We start from the raw sequence: 26,723 nt of genomic DNA, 5'->3' as shown, positions 1-26,723 counted from the left end.
TTAATCCGTGATGAGGAAAAGAAATGAGGTGAAACAGTCAAACTCCTCAGGCTTTCTTTGCTTCACCTCAGCAGTGAAAATATGCAAGAAAGCCAGGTGTGTGTAATCTCTTCCTTCTTTTTAATTTAACCTGCTTCTTTTACCTTTAAAGTGACATCTCCTGTTGCAATTGGGAACTTCTGCATTCACAGTTGTCCTGGGTAATTCCTGAGGGAATGATTTTTTTCCCGCTGTTATCAAAGTAACTTTATTTAGAAGTATGGTGAATCATTGCACAGTACTTTGCAGATAAACTATTGGTGTAATTAACAGTGGTAAGCATTCATTTACTCAGGAATACCAGAAACTCAGAAACTCCTCATGGAACTATCATTCCAATATATCAACATTTGGCTAAAAAGCCAGCTAAAAAGCATGAGGGCTTATTTAGAAGTGAATACATACACTCCCTTTGCAGTAATGGAGCTATAAAATGTTTCATATCTCGAAACTTTACATTACTCTCCCTCTGAAAGGGATGGTAGTGCAGAAAAAAATAGCAGTAACATGGGGACATTTCTTATAAAAATATCGTAGGATCATGTCTTTTGTCTTGTCTTTTTTCCTGTAGACCCTATTTTGTAATTTTTTGGGAGGTTTGTTTTTTTTTTTTTTTTTTTTTTTTTTTTGTGTGGGGGTGTCTTTTGTGGTCCTTGCAGAATATCAGCCTTTCAGTTTTAGCTCTTTCCACGTCCTCATTCTCAAACCAGCCAGAGAGGTGGGGAGGAAGCTGTAGCAGAGATGAAAGGTGGTATACTTAGCCTAATATACTCGTGCCTAAGCTTCCATCCTATCTCCACCACATTTCTTGGAAAAGAGTCCTACAACGGGCGTTCAGCACAAAAGTGGAGGAAGGGGCGTTTCTGCTGAAGACAAGAGAAGACATCACCTCCTTACATCTTTTCTTCCCCTGGGAGGTTGTGAGAGCGAAGGCCCCCTCCCTCCCCCCACCGTCCCCTAAAAAAGTTGATCATCTTTCCTTCTGCTGACGGGGCGCACCGCTGGGTTTCGCCCAGGCCCGGTGACAGCCCAGCGCCCTCGGTAATCCTGGCACTGCTTCGCGCTGCTGCCTGGCCCCTGCGCCGGGCCCCGCTGCCTGCCAGTGAAAAGGGGAAGCGGCGCCGTCCCAGACCACGGCCCCCGCAGCCCGCGCAGGAACGGGCGGCGCCCGCCGAGCCCCTCGTCCGGCAGGAAGGGCCCGGGCAGCGGGGCGGCCGCGGAGGGGCAGGGGAGAACGGGGAAGGGCAGATGGGCTGGGCAAGGCGAGGGTTGGGGGTGGGCGGCTCTTTCTCCCCTCTCTTGAAGAAGCCGACAGCCTGCGCCCAAGGGCATCTCTGCGGGAGTGCGGGGGCCGGCGCCCGCTGTTCGGGGACTTCTCCGGGGCCCTTGCCTGTCCCCCACCCTGCCTGTCTCCGACCCTGCAGCCCTTCCCTTGTCTGCGACACTGCGCCGCGCACCCCCAAGCCACTCTGCTGGGACACCTCTCTTCGGGGCCATGATATATTTTTTCGTTATGATTGAGCTGTCGTAAATAATTTAGCCCTGAAAGTGGCTTATTTCAACACCTGGCCCATCAGTGGCACTGCCAAGTCGCCATCTCTGAGCTGTCTGCAACCCTTTCCCTCGCACCTGGGTGGTTTTGGAGGAGGATGGGCTCCGTCAGTGGTGGAGTAGGCGGTGGGAGCAAAAGATTGTGCCTAAAACATTTGTGTATCAGCACTCAAATGACTCATTTAGAATAAATATTAATATTAGGGACTTGCTATTACTATTCCATTAATGCTAGTAAAAATGAGTTTCTCTTCCGTTTTCCTTCCTGCAGTCAAGTGTTCAGGAAGTGAGAAAGTCCACTCTTCTTTTTCAGGAGGTTTTTCAGATTAAGCTGTCTGTATATTGACTCACTGAGAGGGACTGCAGTCTGTTTCAGTGATGAATGAGGTTCAGAAGAGTTATAAGTACAAGCTGCAACTCTGGAGTTTGGAAGACTACCTCTGCAGTGACTTTCCACCTGGCAAGATTTGCATTGTAAGTAAACAACTTCACTTATGTTCTTTGAAATTAAGATGGATTTTCATTTTTACCAAGAAGTTGCAATCCTGGCAGAACGGTGCCTGGACCTGGTGTGGTTAACTGTTTGTTAAATACTTTTGTTTTCTTCATGAATGCTATGCAAATTATGGCACTATCTGGTGATATTTTAAAAAATACTTAGATTCCACAAGGAACCATTCTGACAGAGGTCTCCCTTGACCCCAAAATGGCTATTCAAACAGACTGCTGTTCAGAAGAATCTGTTATTTTTTTTTTAGACAAATGAAGTCACAACCCTTTGGGACCAAACTGAGTTTTCCAAAAGTGTTAACCAAAATGAGTTACTTGACCCAACATTGAAGTGGTTGATCCTCAATTTATCATCACCCTTTCATTCCAAAATCTTCTGGTGATTCTATAAAAATGAGGAATAATTGTAATGGTGCTTAAAGACACAGAATTGTCTAGTTAATGAGATATCATTAATGTATGTTACAGAACTTAGACCTTCATTTTGTTTAAAGTTTTTTTTTGCTTCACAATGGCAAAAATATTTTTAAGAACCATTTTTATTATTAAAACTCCATCAGTGTTTTTAAGCATGTATAAAATTCGAAAAACAAGCTTAAAGCTATTGTCACTTTGAGCCTTATAGATAATCGGTGATTGAATAAATTTACATTGAAACTGTAATTCCCTATTATTGCCTTAGCATTTTGCCCATTGAGTATTTTCTTTACTCCTTTATTAGGCATGGAATCTTTGTCTTACTTTAGAATAACTTTCCATTTTTTTCTGAAAATTAAAAAATCTTATTCTGTTCCTCAAAGATTCTCTTTATATTAGCTGACTTTCACCAAAAACATTTATCTTTTTTTCCTCTCTTTCCCCTCCCTCCCCAAGCTTTTTATTGAAGAGTACTGCAAACTGTATGGCTCAGATGTAAATACTTTTAGCCTACAGTAGAACAATTTCAGACAGATTGAACAGGTTCAACAGCAATGGGAGAGTAAGATTAATGTTCTGTGTTTTGCTTTTAAGAGTATTCAGGAATATCAAACCTGATTATTACTAGGTAGCTTGCATTATACTGCATGCATTCAGCAAAACTTCCCCTGTGAGCTGATGTGATATACGAAAAAAGAATTGGATTTAAAAATAAAAATCTGGTGATAAATTATTTTATCTTTATGTAGTGGATCATAGTTTTATGATCTAGAGAAACACAGCTGTGTTTCTTCTGGATGTGATAGGGTGGAAAAGGAAGGTAAATTCAAGAAATAAAAATAAAGAGAGAGTCCCTTCTTTCCTTGTGAAGTGTAGGAGCTTGATAATCTTTGTGGTAGGGAACTGAAACCAGGCCTGGCAAGTTTACGGTATGACTCTTTAAAGTTGCTTGTTATAGTACTCAGAATCCACTTCTTCTAGCTTTCTAAATCTGTTTCTGCCTACCAGTCTGTCTGAAAAAAGAGATGTGAAACACTTCCTTCATCTCCTTACAGTGCTTTATGGGATGATGGCACAGTTGTGAAAAACTGAGGAGAAAGACTCAGAGGGGAGAGCAGCTACACAGGTCAATGTCATTCTGGAATACTGCTGGAAATGCAGTAGCCTCCTGGCTCCAGACTCTTTAATTCACAGGAAGTTTCTGACTGTAAATCGCAGGGCAGTGTCTTACAACAATGTGTGCTTTCTCAAATTGCTACAGGTTTCCTTATTAAAACCAAAGAAATGGATTACTAATGAGATTTCTTTTGGCAGATCTTTGAAATACATCTCGGCTGTGTCTGTGTGTCTCATTTGTTCAGGCATGTTTGGGTGAAGCATGGTTATCTGTCTTGGCTTCAGGAGTTGAACTGAGCTGATCATGCATCTAATCTTTCTGTTTTATAAGCAAAACTGAAGCACAGTTTTAGGACTGTCTTTGGTTGTCAGTTAACCTGATGTTCTGAGGAACCTCAGAGAAGATGCTCCATGCTGGTCTTATTTATTAGTATTTTCCATTTGCCTTCAGGTGTTTACACATGAAGCAATTGAATACGAGTTGTTTCATGTCCTCCCACTCAGTGGAAATGTTAGTGCTGTCAGCTGGTGCTTATTCCTTCCACAGACAAAATTCTAAGAAAAAATTATATGTCTCGTTGTTTTCCAACAGGCTCAAAATTAACCATCAGCATACCCCATCTAAAACATGGTGATGTTCTCACTGAAGGCAAGTGAAGTTTCTACTAGCTGTTTCTACAAGGTCCAGTCTTGCAAAGTTTATAATCTTTGTGGAGCTAAAAAAGCACTGTCCTATCCTGTGGAATCTATTGTTTTGGAATTTGAGTGCTTCTGTAAGATTGTAAAATGTGTCTATTGAACAAGAAAATGGAAGACGGAAACCCTGCAGTGCTTTATGAATTTAAAATAAACTTGCTGAGAAAAATCTAGATACATTAACTGATGTATGAAAATAGATGCTATGGTAAAAATATGTAACTTCCCATTTGGAAAGCCCTCTTCAGCACCAAGCAATAGTTACACTGCTCACATGCTCAGAGGAATCTGTTTCACTGCACTTGTGATGAATGGTGAATCTGTTTTTCTTAGGCTTTCTGAACAAGCAAGAACAATTCAGTTTCATTTTTCTGGAGAAGAAGTGAGAAGTAACTCAAGAAAATGACTCTGGTGATTTTTTTTTTAATGTTTATCATAGGATCTGCTTCTGGTAAGTAAGTCTTTAATTCAGTAATAGAACCTTCAAAATATGTGCCATCTTCTTGACAGCTGCTTGGAATAGGACAAGTTTTGTATTTTGCAACTAAGAGCAAAAACTTAAAGATTTGACAATTTCAGCCCAGCTCCAGACTTATGAAATTATGAAAAAGAAAGATCAAGGATGCTACCTGGAGACACTTTATGATGTTGTATATGACCATAACTGTATGAAGAGCCACAGCAAGCAAGAGAATGAGTCTGTTTCTTTTTGTGCCATTCAGAAGTGTGGTCACAATAGTTGCTAAACAACAATAATCTCTGAGAACCTCAGGAGAAATAGAATTTTTTTACTGTTAACTCTAGACCACGGTTCCTTTCCTGTATTTTTGTGACTTGTATAAAAAAGTAAATTTGGGAAATTTGTTTGGAAAGGCAGACTTCAAGACTAAATTTTACATATATAATCTCATTTGAAGAAAACTTTCCCAAAGATATCTGAAGTTTTTTCAGAAATCTACATAATGTAGATAGTCTACATAGTTTTAATTAAGAAGATAAGAAAATGCAAATGTTAATTCATAGGATCTGTGCTTTTATCTCAGCCATATTTGTCAAGTCAAACCATATGTGAAGAATTTCTCCTTTCCCCTTCCATTTGTGGCAGCTGCTTTACTGTAGAGTGAGGCCAGATTCTGCCCTTTGTGCCAGTTTGATTCTGACACTGTGGAACTCGCATGAAAGAATTATAGGGATAGGGACATGTCCTTTTTTATTTCACCCTGCTCTTCTTTCTGGTTTTGCTTGTGTAAGGTAGAATAAAGGCTTGGAAAACTATTTTTCAGTAAGTATTTCTGGAATAAACAAATGCTGTCAAACCACTTTGCTGAAATCAAGTCACTTTACAAAAGACCAGCAGCACAGCAAATCACTTTAAAGTCAGGCTAACATAATTTTCTGAAAGAAGTATTTGGCTTCCTAATGTATCTTTTTTTCCCCTTTCTCTGAAGAGAGGCTGTGTCCCCTTCGTGCCTCCATTGACGTGCTAGAAGGGGAATTTTTTTTCCTTTGTTATCCTGAGTCAAGGCAAGAGCATTTTCAGGAAGAAGCATACACAATAAACTGGTACAGAGAAAATGCTGGAAAGCAACAACTGATAAAGGAAACACGGAGAATTGTTTCACAAATGAATTTTCTGGAGTTTTGGCCAGTTGAACTCAGTGACTCTGGGAATTACTCTGTCACTCATAGGTAGGTACACAACCCATTGGGTGAACATCTTGCCTTTGCACATGTCTGTGATGAAGGTAATTTCTTTGTATTCCTTTGTATAATCCATACAATGGTGCAGGGAACTGCATTAACTGTTGTGTCATTTTCTATTTAATTTCACAATAACCATCAAGGTGAACCTATTATACTTACAAATATCCAGAAGCAATTGCAGCCTTTTAAAGGTTCTGTAAACCTTTTGATAAGGCAGGTATCATTTCTGCTGGCTTGTGATTAATTACCTAAACAAAATGAGTGATAGGCAACCCTTCTGTCCACTGCCAAGTAAAAGGAAACATTTGGTCATCTTCTTCCCCAGACTTGTTCTTGTTTGCAGTGTTGGATGGATCTCCCACTATGAGGCCTGCCAAGTCATCTATCTGTATAGTAAAGCAATAAACAAAGAGTGGCATAGCTGAACTCTGGTTTCTGTGCAAACCTTTACATGCTTGGAGCCATTCAAAGAACAAATGAAACAACTGGATTTGATTTCTTACCACTGTATAACATCACGAGTCAAAAAGAGAAATAGGGAGGCCCCCATTATTTGATGTTAATCTTCACTGGAACATCTTGAAAGACTAGGGAACTAAAAGGTTTGCTCATGGAGTTCTTATGACTAACTTAAAATAAAACTGTCATTCAACATTTACAAACGAAGCAATGATTAATTTGAAGCAGACTACTTTGCATGTAATGATTTGTGCTGTCCTTCAAGAAATATTTCTAAGATTCTTGCCTGGTTCATAAAGGGTATGGGACTACAGATACTGAAAAATGCTATTCACATTTTTCCAGTAACATCGCAGACTCAAGTTTGATAATTTACTGTTCTAAGCTAAACTTCAATTGTTAACTTCCAAGTTAACTTGGAAGCTGAAAATTTTATGTTTTGTTTTGCCAGGTATCATAATTATTATCATCTTAATGATATTATTTTTGAAAGTACCAAGTCATGGTGTATGAAATGTTAAATATTGTTAATTGTAGGGTAAAGCTTGAGAAAAATGTTATTCATATATGCCGAAATCAATCTTAAGAGAATTATCTTTAGGGATGATGAGTATGGTAGTTTGTCTACTTTGTTGTGCAATTTTGTGTAAAGGTGTTGTATTATTCAGTACAGACATTCGTCTGAAGCAGCACAGCTGAAGTGTGCTGCTCATTTTTGGTCTGTAGGTGTTAATATTCAATGATACCTGACACAGGCTTCTCTGTTGTCATGGAACTGTGCTTGACATGTCAAGGCCGAATTGGGGTTTAAATTGTGGCTTTATTTATGGCCTTTATCAGTTGTGTATATGTTCACTTCACAAAAAACTATCAAATCTAAAAATTTGCTGTTGCTAGAGATTTTTCTGTTAGCATCAGAATGAAGGCACGTGCCAGAATCTTGCAATCCTGCTATGGGAACTCTTCACAGGTCTCACTGCTGGAACAACAGGCATAAGGGGATTTTTTTCATGGAATTGTAATGGGGTATTTGGCTTAGTTTATTTGATGATTCTCACTAATGGCAGGCATATTAAACGAGTTAAATTTCGGCAAATACAAAAGATTATTGCAGAAACTGTTTTCTGCAGAGACAGAGGACTTTTAGTGGTCTCTATTTATAGGGAAAAATTGTGGGCTGTTGTGAACTACTGAAGTGATTTAAGCTTTAATAAGAATTACAATTATAATGGAGTTAAAAGTTTTGCTTTTGAAAGCAGGTATTCAAATTACATTTTTATTTATCTTCTTTTTTTTTCAACAATTTAATTTAGAGATAGATATTTGTAAGCTATATGGGAGTACTTATAACTGTTTAGGCAGTTTCAGTGAACAGTGTGACAATTACATATACTGCAGATTTTCAAGAAAAGAGAACACATTGACAGATTTTGAAAACTAATTAAACATAGGGATTTTTTCCCTGATATGTTACAACTGACAATATGCAAGAAGCAAGAGGTGAAAGTGATGTAACAATGTTTTTATGGTGTATTAACCACTTTTTTTTTTACTTAAAGAAGATTGAGAAGTTTTACAGATAAACCTGAAGTGTGCATATGTGTGTGTTGATGTGTTCACATGTGTTTGTTGGTATACTAGACTTAGGATATAAATTCAGGAATTAATGGACATCACCTGTAAGTCTGAATGTGTCCATATTTAGCAACATTTCTTGAAAATAAAAATTTCATATGTACTTGTAGTGAGAGTGGTAAGCAGAAAAACTGTGTCACAGATCTTTGGGAGGATTTCTAATTTGTGTGGGTTTTTGTAACCTGTATCCTGTGGTTATCAGAGAGAAAAACAGAATACAAAAAAGCAGGTCAGCAGGTGTTGGTGACCTTGAAACTGAGAAAACTTACATGTTCCCGAAAAAACCCCGAAAGTACAGAGATCTGTGATAAACACGATAAATTTTAAAATCCTAATATTGCTCACTTTTTTAATAAGTTTGGGTTAAAAGCAGTGGGAACATACAATATTGCAATTTGGAAGGTACAGTGACAGTTTCTGCAGTAGACTGAAATACTGAAGATAACACTGGCTTGTTGCAGTGAAACAGCTGAAGAATTACCTAGAATTGTCTGTGTATCCAGTAAACTTGGTTCATATTCTCTAAGGGGCTTCACTTCCCTGTATCATCTCCTGAGTCAAGATGATAGATTTTATTGTTCTTTCTTGGTGGGTTTGGTGGGGGGGAATTGAAAAGCCAGAAATTGTTTTGTTCCCCACAAAGAATCACCAAAGGATCTCAGCAAGCAAAAACCAGGAGAGAATATAACAATTTGGACACTAGCAGTTTAAACAATACAAGTAAATGCATTTTTTTTTTGATTGAAAACCAAATTTCGTAAGACAAATTTATCTTCATTTGCATAGGTATGGTTTTGACACCTTCTAAGGAGCTGCTCCTAGCCAGATTTTGGCTCATCAGGTAGAATATCTTGATCCAGTTCGAGTGAAATCCTCATGAAATGATTGAAATGATTTCACCAAATTGGATCACAGAAGAAAGCCTCTGTGGAGTGACAGTGCTGAGGAGAACATGTGGCTTTATTGACCCTTTCCTTCCATCTACTGAATCTAGATAGTAAAATTATATATATTTCATGGCTAGATCTGTACTGGCCTCTCCAGCAGTATTCAGATTAGTAATGTGATACCTAAAGAAACACACAGACTAAGTGGAATTAATTGGAATTAATGTTTATGTCTACACCTAAATTTATCTTAGATACCTTTACTGTCAGGGAGAGAGAGGCCTTTCTGGTGCACAGATTATCTTGTCCTAAACAGAATATATAAAATAGATCGTATAAACTGCACTGTAAAAGGGTGACTGCTGACTGTGGTCCCATTGCTGACTCTGATCAGTAGCTCTGATTTAAATGTTTAAATATGATGTTGAAGAATAGGTGAGGACCCCACCCATCGTGAATACCCACACAAGCACATCTCTGATGGAAAAGTTTTGGTAAGGCTTTTCCTGTTTATGACGGCATAGTCAACTAATCATAGTTGATTGAGAAACCAAACCACTGTTTTGGTTTAGAGAGTCAGTTGCAGTTATGAGTAATGAATATCTCAAGTGAGTAAAGAGACCAAGGAGAACCTGTGTAGGCTGAGAAAGAGCTGTAAAGGGAAGAGGGTGAGCAGACTACATAAACACATTTGTTTGGCAAACTTAAGAAGTGGAAAAGAAACAACCCAAGACTTGGTCTAAATTCATCATATAAATGATGTCCTAATAGTTCTTCTGAATCTTGTACAGTCAAAAGGCATGTCAGTCAAGAATGGTGTTTAAGCTGGTATACTCGCTGAGGATGCTTCTCCTTTCCAACTGCTTTATCTTCTTGGCCCTTCTCATTGAAATGATTCTTGAGTAGTTGTAGCTCTGGGAGCAATTTATTTTTCTTTTCTTGGAGGCAGAAGGATTCAAACATATTTATGAAGATATGACTGACATTGGAGGGAAGTGCTCTGTGATTGCTGCTTTTGCTTTGTCAGGCCCTGTTTGTTCAGTAAACAAATGAGAGCTCTATGCACTAATTGCAAAATCTCACCTGCTAACTGACGGAATCTCACCCACTAACTGACAGCAACATACAGCTTTCTCGTAAGCTCTAACTTTGCCAGATTTAAGTCAAAAGTCCTCCAGGTTCCTTTCCCTTGGTAGTCATGTGTTTGGACATATCCAACAGTGAAATAACTCATGGCTATAATATGATTCTTTCAAGAAATATGTGAATAGAACTTAGTAGGTATCTGAATCACAACGATCAGCTCCTAGATATTCAAAATAGGTGTTTTTGGAGCATATTCATGTGATCTTTTATAGATACTGCATGGGATGTTACGACTACTGTAGAAGTGATAGTTCCTGACTCTTCCAGTCAACCTGGGGTGGTGAGCTACTGCAGATCTTTTATCAGTGCAGGACTCAAAGACAAAGAGATGCATGCTTTCCAAAATGTCTTGTTCTGCAGACATGCTTGAATCCATAAATGATGTTGTAATTCAGGAGACTTGCGGAGTTCAGGAGTATTTCCAAAATACCAGTGACTATCTGCAGAGTATCAAACAATGAATAATGTTGCTTTGTGAACAACAGTAGAGTTGTCTATCTCATTTTTGATATGTTTTACAAGTATATTTTTCATTAACTGCTTTAAACCTTAGCAACACATAGGAGATTATACCCACAAAATATTTAGCTGATTCAAGGTCCTGAAATTCTTTTATGCTCTTCTGTAACTAGACATGATGCCACAGATTGTTGCATTCTTGTTTGGGTTGATGTAGCACATATTGCCATATTCCATAGATATAATTGTATTGTCAAATGTTTTGTGATAGTTGACTGAGTTTAGGTAACCTGTTTGTTAAAGGAAGTAACACTTACTTGGGAGTGGAAAAGTAATAAAGGTGAATATAAATAATTAGGTCACTGTAGATGTACTTTTTACCTAACAGATGTATTACAGAATTTATTTTGTATTTTGTGTGTAACTCACTAGGCTGCATTCTTTTAAAAAGCTCCTAAAACTGATTTTGCTAATTTTTTTTTTCATAGCAATGGAAAACAAAATTTTACAATTCAAAAGTGGACCTTGAATATACTTGAAAGAAATGAAAGCAGCTGTTTCAACAAGAATCATTTAACTACGGAAATAAAAAATGCTGGAACTGGTCATTCACTGAAATGCAGTGATTTGTCTGTCAATGAAAATGACAGCATAACATGGTACAAGGTAATTACTGAAACAGTTTCACTCAAATAATTCGCTATAGAAACAAAATATCTGATTGCAGAAAAAATTAATTGCAAGCAAATTTTTAGAAACATCTACGAACACTGTAAGGCTTTAATTTCTCGGGTGATTAGGGAAAAAAACTTCAAGCAGATACACAAAATGAAGTTTTTCTCTGCTCTCAGATTTATTAGAAAAGTGTACTTTTTTCAGAAGTTATTAAACTGGTAGTTTGTAATGGTAAAAGATCTGATGTGTATGTCTGTTTGCTGATTTAGACAGCAGCTGGTTTAGCCAGCTGCTACTTCGCTGATGCAGATATGATACATATATACTGATGCTTAATGAGGTATCGAGATATTAGTTTTACAGGTGGCATGTACTTGTAGAGTAACGGCAAACTTTTTACTTTTGCTGCTTCTGAACACTTTTTATAAGTGTGTAACAGATCCAGTTCTGTTCATTTTAGGTGAATCATCTGTATTCTCTGTACCAGCTTTTGTCAGAGCATAGCTGATAATAGTGTAAGCATCTGTAACTGTTGGGTGTTGTGCTCAACCACTGGATGAGGCACCTTGAACAGGCGTCTTCCACCCTGTTGTGTCACCTTGAGCATTGCTCCTTATTCCTCTCAGGTCTCCTGGTTGGAGTAACAGACCCTGTTCACTGCACGTTGAATCAGTTTCAGGAAGGGATTTTGACTGCTTAAGTATGGGCATCTGGAGTAGCCTGGCAAGAAAGAGCTATGACCCTATAATAACAAGCTATTTTGTTGTTCTTTGGGGCCTGGGAGGATGGGACCCTTGATGGATAGGGCCACAGGTTGTAATGCTTTCCTCTATAAAGGACCATACCCCAGACTGGCCTCTCTCATGGCTAAACTGAGCATACCAGTGCTACTGTGTGAGACAGGTGAAGCAGCCATCCTTGCACCTAAATATCCTTTAGTACTTGATTGGGTGAAAATTTTCAAAGTCTTCCTATTGCTCCCTAAGGTGAGATAAAACCGGGGTGGGCACACATGCCTTTTGAGCAAGAGCCTGCTAGTAAACGTGCATCCAGAAAAACCCATTCCTTGGACAATTTCTATCAGTGCTCATATCCCTTTTGATCTAAGGTAATTCAGACCAGAAACAGATATTGCTACCTTTTCACAGGACATTTCACTTAGCATGTACTGTGAATTAAAAAACACCCACAAACTAGAGTTTTTTTCAGGAATAGGGAGGGTAAACACATGAGTCCAATTCTTGTCACCCTCTGAGATGGTTACTTTCCCTGTTGTTGAGGTGTTCTGTTTTAACCTGAAACCTCCTCATAACCTAGACAGCTTTGAGCCACAAGGAGATGAGACCTACAGACCCAAGCCATCATTTTGAAGAAAAAAAAAAAAAGCTCTTTTTGAGTTCCCAATACAGTATTTTTATACTCAGGCGCTTACTTGAAATTGCAGTGCTCTCAGCTTCTAATGGGTTAAATGGTCAAAAGTTTCATTTAAGTGACCATGAGTGAAAATTTGGCCTCCACCTCTTTTGGGTCAGACACATGTCATTGAGATAGTGAAAAGAATGATGGTGACACTTTCAAAAACAATTTTTAATTTCTTTAAGGTTTTGAATGCGTATGTGCTACAGAATAGTGTTTTCTGGTTTTATTGATGCAGGACTGTAAGAATTATGAACATGAAACAGAGAGGGAACTGCATTTTAGAACCTTAACAGCACAGCACTCTGGGATATATACATGTAAAATTATGATTAGTCATGAAGGAAAGATATACCACAGCACAAACACAATTAAACTGGTAGTAGAAGAAGGTAAGAAAGCTTTCTAAAATTTGAAAGTGTGCTTTCTAGTTCACTTTACAATGAAGATTTTTAATTACAGTTCTCATTTGATAAATATATACAAGGGAGAACAAATCTGGTAATCTGAACTATTTCACAGTAATTTGAAAAGTAAAAAAGCAGAAGTTAAGATGACATATTACCTATTTTGGAAGATGTATTTGGTATGTTTTTCCTGCAGTTTTGTTTTTTTGTTTTTTTGTTTTTTTTTCAAAATAGCTGCTGTAAGTCATACAAACTTACTGAGTTTTGCAGAAGAGCCTTTCCAACCATTTTAAATTGTGCACTGTACATATATGTATGTAAAAAAATTCAACAAGTCATACTGTGTTTTAAACTACTTAGTAACACCAGAGTCCAGATGTTGTTCTTTGAATTAAATGGAATGTATGCTATTAATTTTAGAAATAGAGCAAGTACGTAATTTGTACTATGGAACAATGTATGTGAGCTATTATTTCAATAGCAATGTTTCTATTTTAGATGCACCAGAGGCTGTAACTTTGGAGATAATTGGACACCATGAAGAAATTGAAACAGAAATAGGTATGAAATGAGTACAAAAATCTTTATGGTAGCTTCTGCACGTATATGTTTTTGTTCTGATCTCTTTATGGTTGATAGTCTGGTTAAGTGTAATCAACTAAGAATTGTCTGTGCACCCTCCTGTATCTCATCTAACTTCACACCTGGTTATGTTTTGCCTAGTGTATTCCATGGTTGATATACCGGTACACTAAATGTACCTTCTGCAGAGGCAGAAGCTGAGGTTCCTGCTGTGACCAGCAAGAGAAAGTGGTAGTGGTGATAAACCATCTCTCTGTGGCTTTCTTTTGTACACAGCAAACCCTGTGAAGCAATGTGTAAAAGGTGTATAGTTTTTTCAGTGAACAGCAATAATGAGAAATCTCCTTGCTACCTGACGCAGTTGAGGATGTTATTCTTCAGGGAAATGAGAAGTGTGAGGAAGTGACAGTCCTGGTAATGTGGGCATGAAGATCTGTCACTGCTTCAAAGAATTTGTCAAGAGACCTTACCTGTTCTTCTGGGTGAGAGTAGGTTAGATAACATGATCTGCAGGCTTCACACAGTCTTGGACAGGATACAGGATTTTGTGTTTGAGGCTGTAATTAATTTTAGAAAACAGAAGTTTACCTGTCTTTTTCCTCTCCTGTGCCTGAGGGCTTCTCCCATCTGGTTACTTAATCCTTCCTTTCCACATGTTACCTCCGCTGTGGCTCATACCTGTATCTCATTTGCTCATCTAGGACCTCAGATGCTAATTTTCCTTCCTTCTTACAAATATTGCTTGATAGGTCCTTTTTCCAATGGTAGTATCCCAATCCTATGATGCCTAATGACTTCCAACTTCCCAGTACACGCTTCCTGCACGTTTCTTCCTCATTACTGTGCTTGTCCCAACCCTGAGAAGTTAGCAGGGTTCAGCATCAATTGATTATGAACTACCATCCCTTATCTGCCTTGATAAGATCATTTCATAAGGTCACCTGCTGAGTCATGAGACAGATGGCATGGTGGAGAGGGGAGGGAATTCTCAATGAGCTAGGTCCATGATGTTTAAAACCTGTCATTGTCTAGATGGTGTTCTATAATCTCCCCAAAAATAACTGGAAAAGCTGGGGTTGCAAGGTAGAGGATACTAGAAGGTTAGGTCTGTGTTTCAGTCTGTGCAAATGTGATTTGGATTTCTAAGGTCTGAATAGAAGATGGCCAGATTTTCATCTGGATCCTGCTTTGAAGATTCTGTAACTATCCACTCTGATAAATCTTGAGAGGTCAGCTTATAAGTGCCCTTGGAGAATTGCTGGGCAGGCCCCTCTTACTGGAAAGCATTTGTGTATATGACCTGAACAAGGACTAACATGCACTTTTTATGGCTTAATAAAGGGCATTCTGGATGTGTTCTCTGGAAATGATACTGGCATAGCCTAGAAATGGTGGTGCAAAGTTGCAGCTAACTTCAGGTCGAGCTTCCCATGACAGTGTTTAAAAAATCTCACACTCCAGAGCTGCAGTCTTCTGCCTTTATTTTTCCAAGTGTACAGTTGTCCTTTTGGTTTTGAGCTTTCTTAAAAATAACTGAACTTTATGGAGTGGTTCCTGTCACTTCCAGTTAGTGCTTTGAAGTGGGGCAAGTAACTGACTGAGTAAATGACTTGTTCACGTATTCAGGAATTCCAGGTGTGGGATGGGAACTTGTTCTGTGAGAGTTCAGCAGGGGCTTTGGCTTTATTGAGTAGTCATATGTAGTTTATTTATTACAATCAATTGGTTGTAATTCCCCTTACCAGTTACTTACTTTTACCTGGCCCTGGAGCACTGGTGATATGTTGTCCTCTCCTGTTCTCTGCTTGCAAAACACAGTCTAGTTCATAGAATCTTGAGTTGGGAGGGACCCACAAGGATCATCAAGTCCAACTCCCATTAGTTCTCTAAAGCCTGAAATATTCTGGCATATTTAAACTCGGCTGACTGTGATTTATCTGAGAGAAAGCAATGGATGACTGTCACTCTGCAACACGGTGCAACAGAACACTTACAAAACATTGAGCAGGGGCTACGAAGTCCAGAAGAGAGCACAGCTCATGGGATATGTTGGCTGGAAAGCTGACATTTTACTGCACTGTGAACATGAATACTGCTTCTGACTAGATCTTCTCATGTTATGCCTTTTTTTTAGGTAAAGAAGAGATACTCAATTGCACAGGTTTCTTGGGTTATTATATGCAAGAAGATGCCAGCCTCTACTGGTTAATTAATCAAATGTTTCCAGAACAATGCACAGGTATCCCTGAGAATGAACCTTCAATATGTGAAGAAGAGTTCAAAAAATTACAGTAGGTTTCCTGAAAATGCTGTACTTTCTATGGGATAATGTCCTGCACTTTGTACAACTGCAAATTCAGTAAAACTGCAGCCTGAGGGTTTTTTTAGAACCCTTTCCTCTAAATCCGCCTCTCTGGTGGTTGTAGATTTCTGTACAGATAGTGTTGCTAACACCATTCCTCCTTGCAGGTTGGGAAACAAGTTTTATGTCACAAGGCTACTACGGATTAAAAAAGTAACAGATGAGGACATGCATCATAATTTCACCTGCATGTTGCAAGCTGATGAAAGCACACAAATAAAAATAGTAAAACTGAAGAAAGGTATGGCATGATCATACTTCTCATACTTAATTATTAATCATGGCAACCTTCTCAATCCTGAGGGCAGGGTACTCACTTCAACGTCTCTCCAAATATGTCTGTCTGCTTATGAAGTCCCTGGTCCATCTAGTACTGGACATAACAACACCCTGGGTGATTCCTCCTGCTCTGAAACAGGCAGAAGGAGTTGCTAGAGCAAATGTGTCTGGGTTCCATAGTCTAACTGCTACTTCTGTGGACACAACTGGGGACAGATCCCTGGGCAGCACGTTGTTAAGATCCCGTGAAAAAGCATTCCCCTGTACTCTCCTACTCATCAGATTGGTGAAATCACAGGAATTAAATACCCAAACTTGGTGCAGCCCTCAGTCTTCTGTTTGGAACACTTTGTTTATTAAGCATCCCTTCTTAAAATTAAAATCTGAGGTTTTTGTTGGGTTTGTGTGTGTGTTGTTTTTTGGTGTTTTTTTTGGTGTTCCCCCCTGCCCCTGACCCTCCCGCCCTCGGAAAAGTCAGTCTTCTGTGTTGCTGATAATGCCTGAAACATTCTGGTCAATGGTTTCTGTCTTGTCAGGAATTCTATACTTCTAGCTATGGAAAGCTAACCTCTACCATATAGTAGGACTTCACATTTATAGTCCAGATGACCTGGAGATTCATCACAAGTGGGCATTCTCTTCTTGTTTTCTATCTCTATCAGGCCTTTCCAAGTTTTACTGGAAGGAAGATATGTGAAAATAGACTTGTCAAAAGATGATGCATATAATAAAGCAGAAGTAGTACAGACTACAATGAGCCTGAATTAACAGTGCCTTCATCAAAACTTCACAAAGTTAAGTGTTAAAATTCTATGTTTGAAACTAAAAAAACCCCAAAGATAACATAATAAAAATAATTAAGAAAAAGAAAAGCCTGAAAGAGATTAGAGACAAGAAAAAAAAACCAGCCAAAGAGATTAAAAGGGGCATAAAGGATTATTATACATGGACTGAGAGGGGGTGAAAGGTAGATAATAACAGGACATAATAAAGAACCTGGAGAAAACTCATCACAAAAGTGAGTGACCACCAGTTTGGTATACTGTACATCTACGAGGATTTGTAGTGTCAGTCTTGATCTCACATACACTTCATTTATGTGTGTGAACGCATGCAAGACTGTTTCTCCAGTTTTTAGAGTATTTCTGTAGTTCTTCTCCATTTCAGGACAAGTGGCATGTGTATGTGCTTGAATTATTAGCAGGAAAGGATTCTTACCAACACTGTAATTTTTTGAGGTGATTTTAAGGTGCCGTCAGTATTGGATACAGTAATTTTGTCATATAATACTCTTTGATAAGGCTGTAATTTCATGGGTTTCTGTTTTACAGGGAACACCCAAGATCTGCCTGTGCATGTATTTACAACTGGAATGGTCCTCGCTGTACTATTTCCATTTGTTGCTATAGCTGCAGTGTTTGTTTGTGTGATGTTTAGGGTTGACTTAGTTCTATTTTACAGGAATATATGCAGAAGAGATGACACTACTGGAGGTATGACCTTGTTAATGTTGACATTGAAATAAATGTATTGATTAAAAAATAATTTCTGGTAGGCTTTATAAAACAATCATCTTTGAAGAAGACAAAAAATTAATCTTAAATCCCGGAGTTTTGTGAGTAGAAACAGCAAAGAATATGTAAAAGAGAACTTGATGGTCAGATGCTAAAGTGCATTTGTTATACAGCTGTGGCAATAACAGCAGATAAACAGTGAAAAAGCTGCCTCTGGAGCAGGTAGTGGAAGGGACATGATTAGATGCTGTTCAGATGAGTGAGCTCTGTTCTGCCATATTCTTCATTGCAAAAGTATATAAAGGTGGAGAAGTTTGCAGTTATCTATCTGTGAAGAGGATGAGCACTCTGGAGTTGTCAGCCAGGCAGACTGACAGAAAATTGTTTTCTCCTCACTGATGCCCTTCAGTGAGGTTAAGGTTAAAACATTGTGACGTTTATAGGTTTGTCATTACATGCAATTAAGGAGGGCAGGATCTTACCAGGCAGCATCACTGTGGTCTTCACAGCTACCAAGCCTGACAGTTACCCAGTTTTGGGAATAATTTTTCTGAAAGTTGTGGTGAAGAAACTTGCTGTATGTATGGACCTGATTTTCCTAATCTTCCTTGGTCTCTAATGCTTGAGATTTGTCAGTAATGGATGGATATCATTTATGCCTACTGGTGTTATTTATCTGTTTGTTGATGTTAGCTGTCACTGTGTCCTCTGGCTTACAAGGAGGATCTCTGAGAACCTGGACTAGGCTGCCCTGGAACAGCTGCCTGTTGGATAATAGGCAATGGATTTCCTATTTCTAGAGCTCTTGCAGTTGTAGGGTTTCACTGGCTTTACTTTGTGCTCTCTCTTATGAACTGCATGCAGTAAGGCATTCAGAAAGGGAAGCAAAGAAATACAATTTAAGATGCAAAGCCATGTGTGCTGCTGTATCGATCCAGATAGTTGTTCTGCAGAAAGGTTCATGATTGCTCAGTGTGGTAGACTTGGCCTCTGAATTGGTCTTTGATTTTGTGTTTGTAAATTACTGCCCAAGCATGACCAGACATGGTATACTCCTATAACTTTTAGTTATGACTTTTAGTTATAAGAGTAACTGATTGATTTTATTTTGCTAGTACCCATTCTACAGAATTATTTGATACTCTCAGACAAAAAGTAAAATAAATGTGGAAATCCACAATATCTCTTAAATAGCAATTTTATCAGGTTACAGATACATTTTTTGCTTCCTTTCATTTCTTCATCATCACAGATATGGCTTTAACTGGTTAAATTAATAGAATTTTATTTCAAAACATTTTACTGTGGAAAGGAAATGTTATTTTCAAGTATTTGCCAAATGCAGTCAGAATCTTTTGTATGAAATTTAAATTGATTCAGGACTTCTTTTAAATCTGATGAAGACTGTTCAGGGTATCAAAAGAAAGAGCAGGATTTGCAGATGCTTTGCTACTGAGACAATAATTTTGAAAACCAGAATGATGGATCAGACACTGGATTTCTGATTGTTGCTAACAAGACAACAATTGTTGATTTGTTTTCAGATGGAAAAGAATATGATGCATTTGTGTCTTACCTGAAAGACTGTGTTTCTCCAATTGAAGAGGAGAGAGAATTTGCCTTGAAGATATTACCCATGATATTAGAAGAAAACTTTGGGTACAAGTTATGTATATTTGAGAGGGATGTATTCCCTGGAGGAGGTAAGTGTATTGAATATTCTTGTCATTAAATAGGCTCATCATTTTGAGGGTAGAAGTCTGTAATTAGAAAGAATTGTGTCAAATGTGTTGTGCATTGAAAGGATACATTTTCCATTTAATTTAGACTGTGGGCATGCAAAGTTTGCTTGCACACATTTTACATATTTTATAGATATATTTATGAATTCATATGCACTTACACACAGAGACACAGAGACATATATATCTTTAATTACAAGGAGCCAAGATGAAAAGATGAAAAAGATAGTATGGAGGAAGTTGAGAACACAGATGATGTCAGGTATTTCACAATAATAGTGCTTTTGCACTGCTTTTGCTGAGGGCCAATGAATGTACTCACATTACTGCACAGAGCAGCTGGTGTCTCTGGTACTAGTTACTCTTAGGTAAATTGTATGTTTGCTGTATCTTTAGTGTGGTGGTTGAAACCATTTTCTGAATGTAATGGGTGCCATAACAAAATAGAAATGAGAACATGGAATTTTGTTTCTCTGCGTGCCCTGTGGATAGATCTGACATCGGCAGTTTGCAGATGCTTGGAAAAAAGATACTAGGAGTTTCTATTTAGTCCGAAGATCTAGTTGAGGATTAGGATTTCATTATTAAAACCATGGAACAATAAGTTCAGTCAGCCTCCTTCACTAGGCAGGATCTTGTCTCCTTGTATCCATTCCTGACATATTTTTCTAACCTGAGAAGCACCACAGCACCACCCAAGCCTTTTTTTTTTGTTTTGTTTTTACTTATTATTTCTCTTTAAGTGTTAAAAAAAGGTTTACTGAAGTGTGCATTCTGATTCCTTCGATAGTTTTAACTTATTTCCTTTTCTCTGGTCTGATCCATTGTTGACATGGAAAATGGAATGTTTCCTTCTATTTACAGGAGCTTTTGGTGTCTCAATACCCTTGTCAGTCTCCTTTTCCCCACAGTTTTCTCTTCTTCAGGGTACTTTCCTTTTCCCCGCATTTTTCTCTTCTTCAGGGTACTTCTGCAGTTTGCTTTGCCTTTCCCTACAAGGCATGTTTTCTAGATCTCTGGTCCTTGTAGAGTTTGTTCCGTGGTGTTGAAACAAGCACTGGAAACTGCGTGAAAATTGAATCTGGTGTTTAAAGGGTATCACCACTTGCTTTCATTCATCACTTTTCATGCCAAAAGTCGTCAATATAAAACACATTTGGAATTCATTCTGCCATTACATGCTAGTCGTATCAGCCTTGGATTATTGGCAATAGATTTGGGTGTTTGGTGTCATAAAGAAAGGTGTAACCTGAAGAGTACTGGATATTTGGAGAGAGGTTGCTGTTGGTGGCTTTCTGTGAAATCACTCCAGTGATATCTATGATGAAAGAGCAGATATGTCTGGATGGGAGAAAGTTAAATTTTACCGTCACCTTCTGTCCATGTTACTCCTGCCAAACAACTGTCTAGAGTAGATGGCGATTATAAATAGGTTTTCGTCTGGTCTAAAGAAAAAGTTTTGGCCATACCTGAGTTCATTTTCACAGACTCTTAATCTGTAATATATATTAATCACTTCATAAGAACAGGATGCTTACATGCTATCACACTATAAAAGGAACATTTTTTGTACATATGTGAATGTTAAAAAGTAGTCAATTCAGTGTCTATTCTTTCAATTTAATTTAACAACATATTTATCTTTAATTTGCAGCAGTTGTTGATGATATCCATTCATTCATTGATAAAAGCCGAAGATTAATCATTATACTGAGCCAGAACTATGTTTCTGACAGAGCCATATACGAACTTGAGAGTGGACTGCATAAAGCCCTAGTTGAAAGAAAAACTAAAATCATATTAATTGAATATATGCCTATAAGTGACTACAGTTTCTTGCCAGAATCACTGTCTCTTTTACCATCAAAGAGGGTTGTGAAGTGGAAAAAGAATAAATCTCTTCCTGTGAATTCCAGATTTTGGAAGAACCTTCGGTACCTGATGCCAGCAAAACCTACCAAGATAAATACCAAAAGGCACTATAATAATCTTGACATAGGCTCAAAAGCTGCTCGACTATGGACTGAGGACTGTGACTTTAATGCAGTATTATAACAGTTCTGGTGAAAGAAGATGTTGCAGAAAACTGGAAATTTTGCTAACTAATAAAACTAAATAATATTTTGGAAAATAGTGTTCGTAAGAGGCCAGCTCTGACATTTGAGAAGAATGTATAAGAATATAGTAGTTTTTACAGTGATTAGGATGATGTTAATCCCAATGCTAAATACTGTCCTAGAGAGTTTCCTCAGCAACCTGCACAGGGAGCAGAAGTTTCATTCTGCTTAGGACTTACCATATGGCACAAAGCACAACGAAAAACATTTTTATTTTGCATTTTTCAGTAATGTAGAATGATAATAGTTTTACTTACATACTTCTTGAGGCTCTTCAATAAATATATTAGTATTTGCAATCTCTTATTTTTATTTAGATGCTCTTTGTTTTGTATTTTGATATTTTCTAAGGATCCTAATTGGAAATAGACCAAAATAGCTCCTGCCCTACAGAGTTTGGCATGCAGGCTTTGGGCAATGTCAAGCAGAAAAAACAAATAAAAGCAGAGAAAAGGGAGATTAGAAATAGTAGGGCAATAGATTTGGACAATATTTACTACTGAGTTGTACATGGTATAGACAAGTGGGAATGATTTGGAGAAATGGTAAAGACTTTACATCCTATTTCACTGAGAATAATGTAAACACTCATTTTGGCAGAGAGAGGAGGGGGATGACATATAATTAAAGGTCTGATGTGTTACATTATGTATGTGAATATGTGTAGTGCATCATCATCATCATCATCATGGCTGGGCTTCACGAACGAAGATTTGTGAAGGGCTCTACCCACATTTGTTGCAAGCGTGTTGGTGGCTAAAAAGGCCAATACAAAACAGGCATGTCTGGTTGCAAAAGGCACAGCAGAAAGACTCCTTAGATGGTATATTCTGCAAGGCACAATTCTTTCTGCGTTGTCTTTTCTCCTCAAGGGTGGTCCTGCGTGCTTTCTCAAAAGCATCCACAACGCTATAGATGGTGTGTCTCCAGACCTCCCAATTTGAGGCCAGAGTAGACCAGTTATGATGATCAATATGGCCAAGGCTGAGATGTTGTTGCAGGGAGTACTCATATCTTCTTTTTGGGGCTCCTCTCAAGCGGCAGCCAGTGGCAAGTTCACCACAGAGCAAGATCTTAGGGAGGCAGTGGTCCTTCATCCTTGAGACGTGCCCTGCCCAGTGCAGCTGTGTTCTCAGCAGCATGGCCTCAATGCTTGTGACTGCTGCTTGTTCTAGAACAGATGTATTGGTCACATAATCTGACCAGTGGATGTTTAGGATTGAGCGGAGACAGCGTTGATGGAAACATTCTAGGAGTCGCAGGTGGTGGCAGTAAATGACCCGTGATTCAGATCTGTATAAGAGAGTAGACAGCACTATGGCTCTGTAAACACTGATCTTTGTACTTTTCTTCAGGTGTTTATTTTGCCAAACTCTTTTATAAAGCCTTCTGAAGGCACTGTAAGCCTTTGCTAACCTGTTGTCTATCTCTCCGTCAATCTTACCGTCCGAGGAGATGAGACTACCTAGGTAATTAAACTGCTGGACTGATTTGAGCTCTGATTGACCAATGGTGATATGGGGATGAAGGAAGACTTCCTGAGGTGCAGGTTGATGGAGAACTTCTGTCTTCTTTAAGCTGACTTCCAGCCCAACTTCTGTCTTCTTTAAGCTGACTTCCAACTGACTTCCAGCGCTGCAGACGCTCAGCAGCGTCTGCAAAGCAGGATGTTAAAATGCTGCAGAGCTGCTTCTGTGTGTGCAACAAGGGCAGCATCATCACCATAGAGCAGCTCATGGACAAGATGATTTAAGGTCTTAGTGTGGACCTTCAGTCACCTTAGGTTGAATAGGCTTCCATCAGTACGGTATCGAATGTAGATACCGTCCTGATCATCGAGGTCTGCAGTGGCCCTTTGGAGCATCATGCTGAAAAAGACTGTGAATAGGGTTGGTGTGAGAACGCAGCCTTGTTTCGCACCATTAATTATTAGAAAGGGCTCAGAAAGTGCATTGCCATATCTGACTTGGCCATGCTGATCCTCATGGAGTGAGATGATCATTTTAAGGAACTCAGGGGGACAACCTAAGCGTTCCAAAATCTGCCATAGACCTTTTCTGCTCACAGTGTCAAAAGCCTTGGTGAGGTTGACAAAGGTTACATAGAGACCTTTGTTCTGTTCCCTACACTTCTCTTGCAGTTGTCTGAGAACAAACACCATGTCTGTGGTGCTCCTGTTGGCTCTGAAACCACATTGACTTTCAGGTAGAATTCCTTCTGCTATAGCGGCTATTAGTCCGTTCAAGAGTATTCTTGCCAGGATTTTGCCAGCAATGGAGAGCAGAGTAATGCATAGTGCACATGGTTTGTTAAAAGTGCTGGACTGAGTCTACCCTCTATGAGAATCAGCTACTAGAAACTGAGCTTGAATTTCTCTTTCACCTCAGCTTGGAGAGATGATGCAACTGCATATACCTGCTACACCTCATGAACCTGTATCCTGAAGCCTGTGACACCATACAGAATTTATACTGAGGTTTTACACAGTAATGGAGTAATATACATAAGGGAGGTTGAAAGCTAAATGGCATTAACTCCAAAGTTGTTTGAATGCCAGCAAAGCAGATGTATATTGAACTACTCAACATCTGTAAAAGGGAAAGCATTTTTGCACAGAAAGGTATCATGACACAGTCATTTAATCTCTATAGCTGATCCTTGCTGCCCATGCAGTGGTAAAGGGAGACAAGGGAAATTAAGGAGGTGCATACTCCTACTAACACCAGATGTTGTTCTTATTGCTTCAATATCCTGAATTACTGACGTTAATCAGGGCTTGGAAATGCCTGCTTTCTGTTTACCAGTCCATAGAGAAAAGGAATTAACTGCTAATGCTACTTTTATAGACTATAGTTGTGATGGTTTGCCTGATTACGTATATGTCAATGTAGAAGTGAATTTACATGGTAGTCGATTTGAGGTAATGGGTCATGTCTGTGATTTATATTGAGGTTTTTGTATCGTTTTTGTATCATTTTTCAGTTAATAAAACTTTATTTCTCCCTCTTCACTCCGTGGCTTCCATTTTTGCTGCAGTTAGACAGAAGTAATGTCGTGAATGAGTGTTTTAAGGTCGCTTAAAGAATCACTGGCCAATATATTAGCAAAACCAGGTTTAATATAAAAGTGAAAGTGTGACAAAGTTTGTTGGCACGATTCACACTACTGTTTGCTAGATGGCTAAAGCAGACAGAGAAAAATCAGGCTAAAACCTAAAATAAATCAATCTAAACCCAAAATCAACCCCAAAATTTTATATGTGGAGGCTGTGGGGGTGGGGGATAAGGCAAGAAAAGGGTAAGGGTAAGGATAAAAATGAATAAGGAGAACCATCCCATTGGTTTACAAGGTTCAGAGTAGACCTCTTTGCTAAACTGGGCCCCAGACTTGACAAACAATTAAGGCCTAAAGGTTTAACAGCACTTAACAGCACTTAATTGATAACTTAACTTAAACAATTTAACAAAAGATTTATGTAAAATTTACTATAGCACAACAGTATCTCACTTACAGACCTAAATTACAAATCTGAAGTACTTAAGAATCTGGGAGAGCAACATTTGTAGTACATTTGCTATAGCATATTCACACTCTAGGTGCACAGACCTAGAGAAGTACTTATGTGAAAAATTCCCCAGGATTCAGTGAAGTACTCATGTCAGATGATTTTGCATCTTCTAAACAAAGAGTTGAGTCTCGAGCAGTAGGGGTATCAGCCCAGGATCTGTTGTTGTTTGGTGATGGTCCTTCAAGTGTGCTGAACGTGAGAGCTGGCTGTCTCTGAGAGGCAGCACTCAGAGGGAGATTGCTGGTGACAGCCCACTTTGGTCCAGGAAAGCTCAAAGGGTCTCATTTTGGACTGCTGTTTATAGGAGTCATAGTAATTTTCCATCCTGGCCACAATTCGGGTCAGAAACTGACTTTGAAAGTTTGATAATGAAAATGTTATTTCACTTGTATTATTCAGGCAAGGAGTTTTCAAGGCTGTTCTTTAAAAACAGGAGCACTAGTTCCTGGGAACAGACAGGATTTCTAATAAGCTCAGGAGGAGCTTAGTCCAGGTGCTTCATCAAGGCCGAGGCATTGACAAATGAGCATTTGTCAGATCATAGTGTGGCCTGAGGGGTGAGGTGGAGGGAGGGGAGGGAAGGATGCACCGCCACAAGTAAGTGTCAAAGTGAGTATGAAGAAAAAAAGCAGGAAAAAAGCAAGACTGTGGTTAGACCAGCTCTCCACAAGCAATGAATGTCTCATTTGTAGTGAAGAACAATTTAAACAAAGCCAAATCCAAACAACCTATTGAAATATGTAATTTCCCTGAGGAGGACACAGATGGGATCAGGGAGAAGACAGCTGTTGTAAGTCACCAGTCGTGAAGATTCTTGTCTTTCTTGCGCATACCACAACAGAGTAACGGGCTGTGAGAACATACTCTGTGTCTGCATTTTTTTAGTGTTTCTGGGTGACCAGTTTCTAGTACGCACAATACAGGGTGGAAGAAAAATAGTATCAAAGAAGTCTTGTCTATTGATAGTTTTAAGATAAATGTAGGGAGGAGTTGGGACTATTTGCATATAGCGTTGGTACTGTAGGGTAGTACAGTATAAGGGTCTATAAATGCATAGGGTTTGTGAATTATGGTTGTTCATACACGTCCTGTAACAGCAGAACCAACACCACCAACTCAGTGTAGAAGATAATCAGAGAGGAAAATTTCTTACCCACTAGGTGTTAACCATACTGGGCAGAGCAGGAGGTGACTTGTGAATGTGTCAAACCAGAATAGTACCGGAATACTATAGAGATGTAATCCTTCCAGCGCGATAAGACTACACTGCATACGCACTGAGACAGTACATTTTTCCCACTTGACCAGAAGTGAGATGGACAAGGTAAGATAAGCACCCCCACCTTGATTTTCCACAGGGGCGGAGGCACAATTTTCTGGAGCTGTAGTGTAAAATATGTGAAATTCTAGCAGAGTGGGAGGGTAAGTGAGGGAGGGGGAGG

The 26,723-nt window shown here is 38.8% G+C and overlaps 1 protein-coding gene across 7 annotated transcripts; it reads left to right on the top strand.

Annotated features, from left to right (window-relative positions):
- The first annotated feature begins 1,014 nt into the window (after positions 1 to 1,014).
- Positions 1,015 to 22,459, top strand: IL18R1 (interleukin 18 receptor 1). Of its 7 annotated transcripts, none has more exons than XM_027645903.1 (14): positions 1,015 to 1,080; positions 1,904 to 2,064; positions 3,573 to 3,643; positions 4,226 to 4,374; positions 4,662 to 4,780; positions 5,778 to 6,018; positions 11,108 to 11,285; positions 12,949 to 13,102; positions 13,616 to 13,678; positions 15,834 to 15,990; positions 16,169 to 16,302; positions 17,672 to 17,833; positions 19,399 to 19,557; positions 21,251 to 22,459. In XM_027645903.1, exons 5-14 carry the CDS (start codon positions 4,732 to 4,734, stop codon positions 21,649 to 21,651), a joined length of 1,698 nt encoding a protein of 565 aa, XP_027501704.1. In that variant the 5' UTR covers positions 1,015 to 1,080; positions 1,904 to 2,064; positions 3,573 to 3,643; positions 4,226 to 4,374; positions 4,662 to 4,731; the 3' UTR covers positions 21,652 to 22,459. The 7 variants fall into 7 exon arrangements, with proteins under 7 accessions (XP_027501704.1, XP_027501688.1, XP_027501721.1 ...); XM_027645887.1 differs by having other exon boundaries at positions 1,058 to 1,080; positions 1,862 to 2,064; XM_027645897.1 differs by lacking the exon at positions 1,015 to 1,080 and adding an exon at positions 1,253 to 1,709 and having other exon boundaries at positions 1,862 to 2,064.
- The last annotated feature ends 4,264 nt before the right edge of the window (positions 22,460 to 26,723 follow it).

The sequence above is a fragment of the Corapipo altera genome, unplaced genomic scaffold (genome assembly GCF_003945725.1).
Source record: "Corapipo altera isolate COAL_440 unplaced genomic scaffold, ASM394572v1 0, whole genome shotgun sequence".
NCBI classification, from domain to species: Eukaryota; Metazoa; Chordata; class Aves; order Passeriformes; family Pipridae; genus Corapipo; species Corapipo altera.
This window is presented reverse-complemented; position numbering and strand designations above follow the sequence as displayed.